Source organism: Centruroides sculpturatus, unplaced genomic scaffold (assembly GCF_000671375.1).
Source record: "Centruroides sculpturatus isolate CEXI.00-Female unplaced genomic scaffold, Cexi_2.0 scaffold229, whole genome shotgun sequence".
In the NCBI taxonomy this organism is placed as follows: domain Eukaryota; kingdom Metazoa; phylum Arthropoda; class Arachnida; order Scorpiones; family Buthidae; genus Centruroides; species Centruroides sculpturatus.
The window spans coordinates 472295-484798 of record NW_019384527.1 but is presented as its reverse complement, the minus strand read 5'-3'; the positions used below and the strand labels follow the sequence as shown (position 1 = coordinate 484798).

The following is a 12504-nucleotide window of genomic DNA, read 5'->3' as shown; positions in this document are numbered from 1 at the left end:
TACATTGTTAATAACATAATTTTATATACGTGCCTATCTTGCCCCATTACTGTTGCCCCTATACCAGGGGCAACTTTAATAAAAATAATTAAAATAATTACAACTTTACAAAAAGAGAGAAGTTGCCGATCTTGCCCCTATACCCGGGGCAACTTCGTCAATTTCTCTCTTCTTGTAAAGTTGTAATTATTTTAATTATTTTTATTTCCAAACTGATTTTAACCAGTTCTATAGTAAGGTAACATTCCAATAGACAATATGCAAAGCTTTTTTTTCAGTTTACAGCAGTATTTATTACACAAAATTTAAGTAAAGCTTAACATGCCGATCTTGCCCCGATCTCCCCTATATGTGTAAGCTACTGTATCAGTAGTTGTACTTTCAACTATACACTGATTGAAATGTCATAATTTCGGTGTGCCATTGTATATATCTTTATTTCACCATTAGATTAGTTTACTCTTATATTTTTCTGTATTTTATTTTTTTATTTTATTTTATATATATGTTATCTGTACTTCATCATGTAACATATATTATGTAACAATTTATATGTACAGTACCTTGTCAATACTCTCAGTTGTGCTCTTACGGTGCCGAAAATGTACAGTACAAAACTTTAATAAAGGAAAAATGACTGACTATGGATGTTAAGATGTGTGGGATGGTCGCGATTTCGTTTACCCTGTTTGAAGCTTAATAATTCCTATACTTTTTGACGAAAATTTTTTAAACTTTGCAAGGGAATTTGTTTTTTAGGGGGATTGAATTGATGCTATTAACTTTTGGTGATTAAAGATGGGGGTGGAGAGAGAAAAGGATTAGTGTCATATCTCCAGTAGAGTCGGAATTGACGATTTTTTCTCGTTATTAGCATTTACATTTTTTAAAATAAAATCCATCCCTATCTTCAAAATTAAGTTTTTTCCATTAAATAAGCTCGAACAATATTAGCAATTTTGAATGCTTTCGATTTTATTTTTGTCGTTCGAAGTTCTATTTTTATATTCTTAGAATTTAAATGCAAAATAACTGGTAGAATTTTATTTTGAATTTGTATTAGACATTAATATTAAACATAAATATGGAAGCAGGATCTGGTAAGAATATTACATGCTTCTTGTATTTGTTAACATAAAATATGTAGTGTTCCTCCTATGTTGAGATTAAATTTGAGATAGTAATTTAAATTAGAATTTTCGTAATTAAGCATCAAGTCTGTCTAGACATGAATTTTTTTTAGCTTACTGCTAATTTTATTTTTCACGTCTTAATAATTGTGTGAATCATCAACTATTCTTAATAATCGTGGAAAATATTAATGAACTTTCTCTTCGTTTTAGAATGTGATCTACTGTCTAAATCCGTCAATAGAAATGATAACTCCTATCCTCCATCTCAACCTCGGAAAATTCCTAATCCTCTTAATGCCTTTATGATATTTTCACAAGAATACAGAAAGCAAGTGTCACTACAATATATCAAGGAGAATAATAAAATAATAAATATGCGTCTTAGAAAACTATGGAAAAGCTTAAGTAAAGGTGTTAAGGATGAATATTACATGAAAGCAAAATTTGCCAAATGGAGACATCGACGTAAATATCCAGGTAATATTCTTGAATTTCAGTGAAACTATACGGTTTAGAAAGCCATCAAGCCTCGTAGTTGCTACGGTTTAGAAAGCCATCAAGGCTTTCTAAACCGTAGCAACTACGAGGCCGGGTGGTCGAGGCTTTCTAAACCGTAGCAACTACGAGGCCGGGTGGTCGAGCGGTTGGCTACCTACCAATGTTGCCTATCAATGTTGCCAAATTAAGGTGGCAGCCTACCAATGTTGCCAAATTGGGCTACAAGTAGCGGATTGGGTGATTTTTTAAGTACCTCCCTGCAAAAATTTTAAATCGGGCGACACTGTACTTTTTTGGGCTAGTTTTAATTATATGCGGGTTACAAATCTTAAAAATACTCTACTTTTTTATCTTCAGATCTGGCAAACTAGACTTTTGTTGAGTTCGCGCCGTTGCAGTATCACTGACCGTGTTGCTGTTCTAATTTATACCTAGGTCTACTAGTTGAACGGTATTGTGTAAACGCGAACATTGAAAATTTAATTGTGTTACTGTATTACTCATACTAGCATAATGGGAAGTACATAAAAACTTCCAAAATTCTTGACACGCAAATAAAGAATTTAGCAAATGGATTAATTAAATAAGTGAGGAACTAGTGAAAAAGCATAATGTGAACTTTGTAAAGTGTATCTCAGAGCCTCAAAACTGACTGAAGCAAACATGCATCTACTGCAAAACATTAAGAATGCTGTGTGCATAACTTCGCACGAAGCTAAGCACGTAGTATTATTGCTCAGCAAAGGTTGACAACCGTATTTTCTCAAAAGTGTATGATCACTACACTTGAACTCAAGTTTGCTGCATTTGTTGCCATAAAAACATTAGAAATGTTGATCATTTAACAGAATTAGTATAAATGAATTTCCTTCGTCGAGTTCATCATCGATGGCGGTTTACGAAAAATTTTAAAATGTATAGAACTAAGTGCTCTGCTATTATTAAGAATCATGTTTTTTTTTTCTTATTGATGAATCAACCGATATTTTTTGTGTGAAACATTTATGCTTGTGTATTAGATATAATAACTCAAAGGATAATCGAATAGTATCTCAATTCCTCGGATTAATTTCTATCACAGTTACTACTGCGGAGGCATTGCATGATGCTGTTAAACACTTTTTGTCTGATGTTGGTGTCAATATTCAACAATACTTTGCTATTGCAACTAATGGTGCATCTAACCTGTGCGGTAATATCAACTCTCTTACACACACATGAAAAAAGATAACTTAAATATAATATTAATAAAGTGCATCTGTCATTCTCTTCATTTATCTTATTCACACGCATCAGAGGAATTGCCTAGAAATATAGATTATTTGCTCAGAGAAACATAGCTGGTTTCACAGATCTGCTTTGCACAGTGATTCTTATATGGAGCTATACAAATTGATAAACGATGTCTAGGAACTCTTAAAAATTCTTTCTCTTTCTCCTACACGGTGGCCAGCAAGAAGCAACTGCGTAAAGAGAATCCTACATCAATGGAATGCTTTACAATTCCATTTTAAAATGGTTTCTTCCACTGTGATAGATATTACACGAGAAAATTATCTGCTATGTATTCTGTTGCCGCGAACAAATTATATTTAACATTCGTGTTGCCGGTACTGAGTGAGTTTTAAAAAAAAACAAATTTACTTTTCCAAAAGGAAAAGTAAATTCCACTGCTGACGATAGAATGGGCTGCTTTTCTCATGGCATACCGACAGATGGAGCATATTTCTGGTGCAAAGCAATAACCATTAAATTCGGTTGGTGGTTTCGTTTTGGAAGAATTGTCTCAATTTGCATTGATTATATTCAGTGTGCCAATTAACAATACTATAGTTGAAAGAGTGTTTTCACGAGTAACTGCAACAAAAACAAAACTCCGAAACAGAATGGGGCTAGAATTTCTTTCTTCAATTTTCCGAGTTAAAATTATGTTTGAAGACAGAAATATATGCTGTTATAACTTCATACCATCAGCAAAAATGCTCAGATTTAATTTGTCAATCTATTGCATAAAAATCATGCATTATTTGCATAAAGACGACATAACCCAGGACTATTTTCATTTGAAACTTAAGTAGACAAATTTCTAAGTCTTTTTTTTCAATCCTTTTCACCTTCAATCTATTACCGAAAAGGAAGATGAGGAGACTGCTGTGATTTTTTGTTATAAAATTGTAAATGGCAAGTAATAAATAATTTTGCACTTATTATTAATTTATTTTACGATACATAAAATTATTAATGGGTTAGATAAAAAGAGTATAGATTAAGCTTATAAATTAGCGGTCATCGCCACATGTGATTTTGTTTGAGAGAACTAATCGTGCGTTCATTAAATTGATACTTTATATTGATCGAAAATTACTTGCGGGACATGAACATTTATACATAGGTAATTCGTACTATCTGTATCAATTTTCTCTCTCACGCCAAAGAAAGCCATTTGTACGCGAATAAAGCGACTCATTCTTAATTTCTTCGTTTTCGTTTGTATTCAAAGGGATGTATAGTTCTATTGATATTTTTTATATTTGTAATTGCGAGATAATTTTGGTAGCATTTTTACATGAAGGATTGATTTTAGATAGACAAAAATGTGTGAAAGGCAAAAACGAGTGTAAGTTAGTGAAAAATAGACAAAAATATTGTTTTCGGTGTACAGTTTGCATTACTAACAGTAATGCAAACTGTACACTGTAACAGTAATGCAAACTGTACAACAGTAAACTGCTACCTTGACCAACGGCCGGATGGCCGATCGGTCAAGGTAGCAGTTTACTGTTCTGGGAAACCCGGAATCGAATCAGGACGAGTCGAAAAATACCCAGAAACAGCATATAAGACATTATGAAACTTGTCCTTTTGCCTACTTTTTTAACTTTTTGCTCTTTTTCTAACTGTTTTTTTTCCTTTGTCGGAACTCAACCACACTCAGTATTGGATCAGGCTCGAGTTGAGTGTGGTTGAGTGATTAGTGGTAAAGGATAAGGCCCGACGTATCCGGGTCATGACATTTTTGAAAAATTTATAGGTTCTCCTGAACTCAAACCCAGATTCTTCAGAGTGGCAGACTAGCGCCTTACTACCTCTGCCATTTTTCATTTTTTTGTTACATTACAATAATGTCGGATAATATGGATTGAACGACCGAGATTGATGTGTCCATGAAAATTCACGAGAACAGAAATACAATTCGAACTCACATCGTTCCGAATGAACGATATAAGTTCGAATTCTATTTCTGCTTTCATAAATTTTAAACAATCTACAGTGGTACCATATTGCAAGACAATCAGACTGGCGTTCACTTAATCATATAAACTAAATTAAACAATTAGCTTGTTTCGACTATTTGACTTTATCAATACACAATAAAATACTCAAACAAACAAATAGAAAAAACAAATGAGAAATATTTCAATAACAGGTCAATAAATGACAAAAAATGATAAATTTTTATATCAGAGACCGAGACATTAAATTAATCACAAGTATATAAACTTATCAAGAACAAAAATACCTATTGATAATATACTAAAAAGTATAATATAAATCTAATATTTTAAAAATTATAAATTTCCACTGCTGTCCATCTGTTTGTCTGTCTTTCCTTAATCTCAATAACAGAGTTAGACAGATTAAAGTCCGACCAGATATGGAAATTCTTTGGGCAGGAGGCCCAGATTAGCTATACTGTATACAAACTTTCGACACAAACCGGAAGTTACGTTATTTTAATTCAAAAATCTTCCCTTGAAAGGAGTTAGATAGATGACCGGCACGATTCTATTGTTAACAGTAAAATTGTGATGTACAGGAGCAAGACACTACTAATTTAAGGTGGAGAGCATGTATTTTAAATTAAATATATTTAAAATACTGTATAATTAAACATTGCAGCCCGGCATTGCAGCATCGTAACAATAAATAATTGCGCATTTTAATCTATTTTTCATCAACAGTTTTAACAAATCAGTCAATAATCGTGTTTTGTTAATTTCTTTGATTCACTAACACAGGATGTGTTAGTGAAATTGTAACACATCTTGTGTTAGTGAATCAAAAAAATATATTATCCTTTATTGTTCACGACTTCTTGCCAACTTTACACTAACTTCTTTTCAATGCCTTGACCGTATAAATCACTGATTCTTGACTTGAAGAGTTCATGGAGCTACGTTTTCAGTTTCACGTCATTGTTGAATGAACGCCTCGCAGATTGTTGAAGAGGAACGGATTTGATCAAAAATGCTATTCTAGAGAAAACCGAACTCTGTAATAGCATTTTTTGTCAAATTAGCGACGTGAGGTGAGCGTTGTCGTATTGAAGAAGTACGCCGTGACGCCAGTGGGTCATTTCAGCTGGATATCCTCGTTGTGCTGAAGTTAAAGCACTGCATATCCGTTTTAAACAATCCTTCAAAAACTTCTAAAAACGAATTCTCGCATACCATTTATCTAATTATTTACTACTTATTATGCTTATTTAAAAAAATTGAAATTCTTACCAAACAAAATAAAACGTAAAATTAGCAGCTAATAAAATTTAAATCTTATTCCAATAAAATTGTCACACGTATCTTCTTTTAATGATAATAATGACTTGCACATCAGATTATCTAGTTTTTATATTTATTTATTCGATTTTGCATTGTAAATAATATTGAATCTCCAAGTTTTTTCAGAGGGAACCGAATTGCCATATTTGGGTAAAAACATAAAATGTACAAATTCTGAAAATGGTAGAATTTATTAGATATTTTTTCATCAGAGAAATTATTCCCTAATACAAATATTGCGTAAAATTTTAAAGTTAAAGATTAACTTATAATTATAACAGAAGAAAGCGGCACAGTGTATTCGTTAAGGGTAATTCGAAATTAACAGAGGAAATTACGTTCTTTATTTTGTCCCTCGCTTTGGATGAATCCATTTTTCTTGATTTTTGTATTTTGTCTTAAATTATTTATATTATAAAACGTAGGGTACTTTTTTAAAAATCTTTCCGGAATAAGAAGGACTTTTTGTAAGTCCATTGTGGGTTTGGCTCTGCTCACAATGAAGCGGTCGGATTGTCGACGGGCGGATCCTTTTATATCCAAATAGACCGCCTCCCGAAAATTTGTTTCCATCCGTATTCAGTCCCGTAGATTGCCACCTTAATCGTTCGGTCATCCGGCCGACCAAATATAAATAGAATACTATAACATTATATATATTTCCTCAGACTACGAATATAATTCATTTGTGGCTAGGAAGAATAAGAAAATCAAGCGAGCGATACTGAACAAGAATGCTTTTTCATGTAATACGCTGCATACACCTACTTCAGTTGCATCAAAAAATAAATCTGAAGACAATCCATCAGCAGAATTTAATGAAAAAGAATTATGTATGATTTAATTGTATTATTTAGATATTTTTAAAAATTTGCAGCTAATATAATTTCTATTTTATAAACAGTTGCACAAAAACAAGTACAAGAAAAAGAGATATCCAAACTTTCTGAACCTGTTGACATACGCAATTCAGAAAATACATTGTTCAGTTCTTATCCCGAATATACTTCGGTGAAAAGAAAACACGAAAATTACAATTTACAAGATTCTACTTCCGAAATTCAGTATTTCACTGAAGATTTTTATAACAAATATATTCAAGAGCCTAAAAAGTCAAAACTTTCTTCTTCTCAGCAGGAAACAAGAGATGTCGACTTCAGCACGACTATAAAAGAAGAGAATGATTTGCAGAATGTGAAAATTAAGGAATATTCTACTACAACAGATTTTATTAAGGAATCTAATGATCCAGAAATGAATCAAGCATCAGCAAAACAATTTTGTGATAGTCAAAGTATTGTTAAAAATGAAATGTACATTGTGCAGAACTTATGCAACATTTCGTTGTCAAACTGCTGTTCTGGAGGTCAATTATGTTGTTATCCACAATATCCAAGTTCAAGTTTTGTCGGATTAAATTCTGTTGAACATCATAATTATTTGCATTATGTCAAATCGAATGGTTGTCATTTCGGAAATCGAAACGGGTTACTTAACGAACAAAGTTATGTAAATAACGATGGAAGATTTCTTCAAACTTATCAAACAAGACAAAGAATACCAAGTCATGTCGCTATGGTTGGCAGCCATTTCAATCCCATTTCTCCCTATTCTTATCCTGAAGTACCAAAAGGTAAAGAATTGTGTCATCTAAAATAATTATAAAAGTTTAAAATATACTTTTCATAAATTTTCTGAACATTTATATATTATTTGCTATAAATTTTAAGGACTTATCACACCACAGTTTTCAATTTCCAATTATTTTAAAAAACTGTGATGTGATAAGTCCTTAAAATTTATAGCAAATAACATATAAATGTTCAGAAAATTAATTGTAATATTGGACAAATAATTATATATGTATAAGATTTTTTAAGGCTTAATAATAATCTATAAATTACAGATAATCCAGAATTTTATGGATCATTAAATGAAAGATGCCCATTCTTAGTCCATTTTGTACCTTGCAATGGACCTGAAATATTACCGCAATCACTCTACAAGTATAAAATCATTCCTTATATTTAAATGTTAATTATTTGTTTTAATTTTAATATGTTTTATCATTGCAGAAGAGAGATTTTGTCAACTTACGACGACAAAACTTTAATCCGTTCTGCTATTCATTTTAATAGCAACAATCCAGGTTTGGATTTATCATTTTCTAATCTGCAATAAACAGATCCTGGATAAATTTGACTCTTAATTATTATATATATTTATATTATTTATAATTAATTAACTATTCAACAATTTTTGTTATGTTTCAATAAAATTATAAGTTACAACATATATAAAAATTTTTATTGTACAGTAATTTAATAAAATATAATGATTATTTTACAAACGTTCTGTATTAATCCATCGGAAACTGAATATATTGCACAGCATTAAAAGATTATATGAGTAAGAAACATTTGCATTAATTGTTTTTGGCATTATATTGTTCTGACAAAGTAATGACTGCCATTTCGTAATCGTGACAAAATTTTAATTTTATAGACAATATCGTAATATATTATTTATAAAATGAAAACTGCATTACTACATAAAAACAAAAATATAAATTCTGAATTTTAAACAATAATAAGTCTCCAAAAACATATCTGTAAACATTACAGGTACAGCAGCTGCCGTCATCAAGGTGTAGATTAATCATTTTCAAATTATTACCTTTTATATTAGATGTACTATAAACAAAGGACAAAAATGTTTGAAACCTTCATTCAATGATTACGTTTTACATTCGTAATTATTTGGCTATGGAAAGTCTTGATATCAGGGAGGGACATCAAGTAGTATTTTCGACGTCAAAAGTGAGATCAAGAATTTTCATAAGATACAGTTTTGGTATCGATGCCAATGTCGTTTTTAATAAAACAATATTTCGATTTCAAACGCACACTTGGCAGTGCATTCATTATAGATTTATTTCATTACTAATTATTCCAGTTTATTTCATTATAAACAGTTTGAAGGAATTATCGTCATATTATATGCATTTTAAAAGTCTTTTAACACTTTATTATAAAATCGGAGTAAGCTTAACTTCGAAGTTAGACATGTTTTATAAAAAAAAAAAAAACAATAAATGATAATAACGAATAAAATGTTTATTAAGCCGAACCCCACTCAAGATACGACAAACGACACCACTCTCTGTTTACACAAAATTACTACTCTATACACAAAATATACCCCTGAGCACTTTTTTAAATACATTTCTTGATGTTTCTGGTTTTACTTTTAAATATTTCAATGTTTAAAATTTTATGCTGTATATTAATGTACTGGAAATGTTGACCACTCATTAGTTTAATTTAACTGGCAATATAATGTTGCAATAAGCTATATTTCTATCAATCTATAATACACACACAGAAATTCAATTCAATTCAATTTATTAAAACATATGTACTGTACTGTACGTGGTACATCTGCAATACGGCATAGCACAATTGGGGTGGGTAGGAAATATATAGTACATTAGGTACATAAAATGAGTTAACATATGGATACAAAATTGAAATAAAATATAAAATAAAATTAAGAAATTACATACTATTGACAATAAAATGATATAAACACAGGAGTAAAAACGTTGTTGCATAATTACAGTAACAATAAAGAAGTGATTAAAATAAGCAAATAAAGTTATTAGAGACTATACAATGTACGGTAATTACAGAATAAATACATATATACATGATTTATCCGAGGCAAATAAAGTCAGTATAGCCAAGTATAAGGATGTAAAGAAGTGCACGCAATCACGTCAGCTTGACAATGGGTCAGGTTGAGAATGGGAAAAAGCAGTGAACTGGAGTGATGGTCTAGTAGGTATTGATAAGTTTGATAGAGTTTGTATAGTTTCCTGTTTTCAAGTAGGATGTGGTGGCTGCAGGGCCAAGTGATGCCTGCATGGAGACACGTCAAGATGGTGAGCCTTTTCTTAAGAAGCATTAAACAATGGAAGACATAGTGATCACTCCCGTCACCGCAGTAGTCGCAGAGATCTCTGTCCTGGAGGTTGAAGCGGTGAAGGTAGCTGTTGAAGCGACCATGTCCCGTAAGAAATTGCGTAAAGTTATGGTTGTGGTTGACCCACGTGAGTGAGTTCCGTTGCTTAACTTTGACACACACAGAGATCTACTGTAACTAGATTTAATTGACTATAGACTCAAAATAAAAACTTGCACACATTTTCTTATAATAAACATATGAAACCTGCAGCTGATATTATTTAGTTATTATTTAAAACGAACAAATACAGCCAATTTTACTTAACTCTGTTTATCTGTGATTTTAGAGGACCAATGCCATCGGCGTTCAGTAAAATATTGAAGTTCTCCCAAAATTTCACCTAATGTTTCCTGTAAATGAGACTCGAAATTTTCAAGATATCATCCGAGAAATTAATCGTTAGTTCGAGCTGCCATATTAATAAACAACTGCACTTAAAACTCCTTCACTTTGTATTGAGTTTAAACAAATGTAGTAATTTAGCCTGGAACGTCAACTTTATACAATCGTAACTATCCTGTCATTGAGCGAACTTGCAAACTAATTGATGTTCGCCGCCTTCAACTTACATAGTGAGTCGACAGTGACGTCACCAAATGTCGTTGGACAACTTTTCACACAGCAGACTGGCACGACAAAGGATGAAGTGGGACACCGGTAAATGCAGGATGTTAAAACTCGTATAAATACGGCTCGTCGTATACGAATGCGTAAATATTCGCGATCGACTTTTGAAAAAGTTTTAAGTAAGAGTAGGAAAATTACAAGGCTAAAGAAAAATATTACGATTTTTCTTCGCGTGCGTTGGAAATTGTAAGACACTCCGAGCTAAACGCAGCCTAAAAGAAGACGCAGCCAAAAGGCACGTTATCGACGAGGGTGGGATTCGAACCCACGCGGGAAAAACCCAATGGATTAGCAGTCCATCGCCTTAACCGCTCGGCCACCTCGTCCTGAAGTACTGCCCTATCTTTCGATACATGCATTTTCGCCAACCACTCAATACTTGGCAATAAGAGTTGCACTCAAAATGTTGGCTGTAGTAGCGTGGCGAGTGATCGGATGATGGCGTCGTCGATAATACGGGACACTGTCTCACAGCAACTTGATTTCGATTCGGGCGATGTGGCATCTTTTCTGCAGTGATATGGCTTTTTTATCTCACTGGATGAATGCAGCGTACTGCTACCAACCAGCTGAAATAGTGCCGGTTGAAACTTATGAGAACCAATTCGCAGACGTTATATTCGTTCCGTCGATAGCTCAGCTGGTAGAGCGGTGGACTGTAGTGGCTATAGCTATCCATAGGTCGGTGGTTCAAATCCGCCTCGACGGACTTGATCGTTTTTTTCTCACGTTCGGCGTCAAAACTTATGAGAACCAATTCACAGACGTTATATTCGTTCCGTCGATAGCTCAGCGTTGTATGTGGACGTGTGATGGCCTCGCTCCCTGTTTCTAGTTCCGAAATCATGGGTAACTCGCCCAGTACAACCCGGTATAATCGAAGTGCTTTATCGAATGAAGAAATTATGAAATTACTAAACTTTCCAAATGATATAGACTGGTGTAAGACCCTACTTTTGGTCGTCGATCCTGGAAACGGTCCTTACAATATTCAAGATTCTGTAACTGAATTAAGAGAAGTCATTGACTTAAAGGATATCATTCATTTTGGCGCATCTGTAGTGACCCATGTCTTTACTATCGGGCTTAAGAATGAAGCTACGGCGGAAACTCTTCTTAATAAAGGAACCATTAATGTAAAAGGTAAGCCTTGTAATATAGTAAATATAGCAAACCGGAAAATAATAGCCACAATACACTGGCTCCCTCCCGAACTATCCCACGAACTTGTGACGAAACATTTTATAAATTACGGGAGAATANAAGGTTACAATTGGCCTATTAGGAAAAGTAGCCTTATAAATAATGTTAACATATATTATTATTTCAATGAATTTATAAAAACTTGTTATAAAAACAGAACATAAAAATTTCTGTCATAGTTCATTGTTAAATTAATGACATCAAATACTCTACTCAACAAAAATATAATTAATGTAAAAAATAGAATTGTCGGGTATTAATGTATTGCGGCTACGACCGCGACTATGTAATCTTAACTACCTGCAAAGCGTATGCGAAGCAGGTTAATTAAAAGAGGAGTACCTCAAGCCAGTAGCATTTAATGCAACAGGTCAGAGGGAGTGCTCCACTAAATGTAATGTAAAAAAAATGTAGTAGAGGAGATTTTGTAATAATTAATTTTAAGTTACTAAACCTAA

The 12504-nt window shown here is 32.7% G+C and overlaps 1 protein-coding gene and 2 non-coding genes across 3 annotated transcripts; 2 read left to right on the top strand and 1 right to left on the bottom strand.

Annotated features, from left to right (window-relative positions):
• Nucleotides 1-1040: 1040 nt before the first annotated feature.
• Nucleotides 1041-8471, top strand: LOC111622885. The gene is made up of 6 exons (XM_023365343.1): nt 1041-1100; nt 1344-1610; nt 6859-7023; nt 7095-7823; nt 8097-8196; nt 8266-8471. Exons 1-6 carry the CDS (start codon nt 1085-1087, stop codon nt 8369-8371), a joined length of 1383 nt encoding a protein of 460 aa, XP_023221111.1. The 5' UTR covers nt 1041-1084; the 3' UTR covers nt 8372-8471.
• Nucleotides 8472-11087: 2616 nt separating this feature from the next.
• Nucleotides 11088-11169, bottom strand: Trnas-gcu. The gene has a single exon. It is a non-coding gene; the product is annotated as a tRNA-Ser (tRNA).
• A 299-nt stretch (nt 11170-11468) lies between these two features.
• Nucleotides 11469-11552, top strand: Trnay-gua. Its single transcript is given in 2 exon segments — nt 11469-11505; nt 11517-11552. It is a non-coding gene; the product is annotated as a tRNA-Tyr (tRNA).
• Nucleotides 11553-12504: the final 952 nt, after the last annotated feature.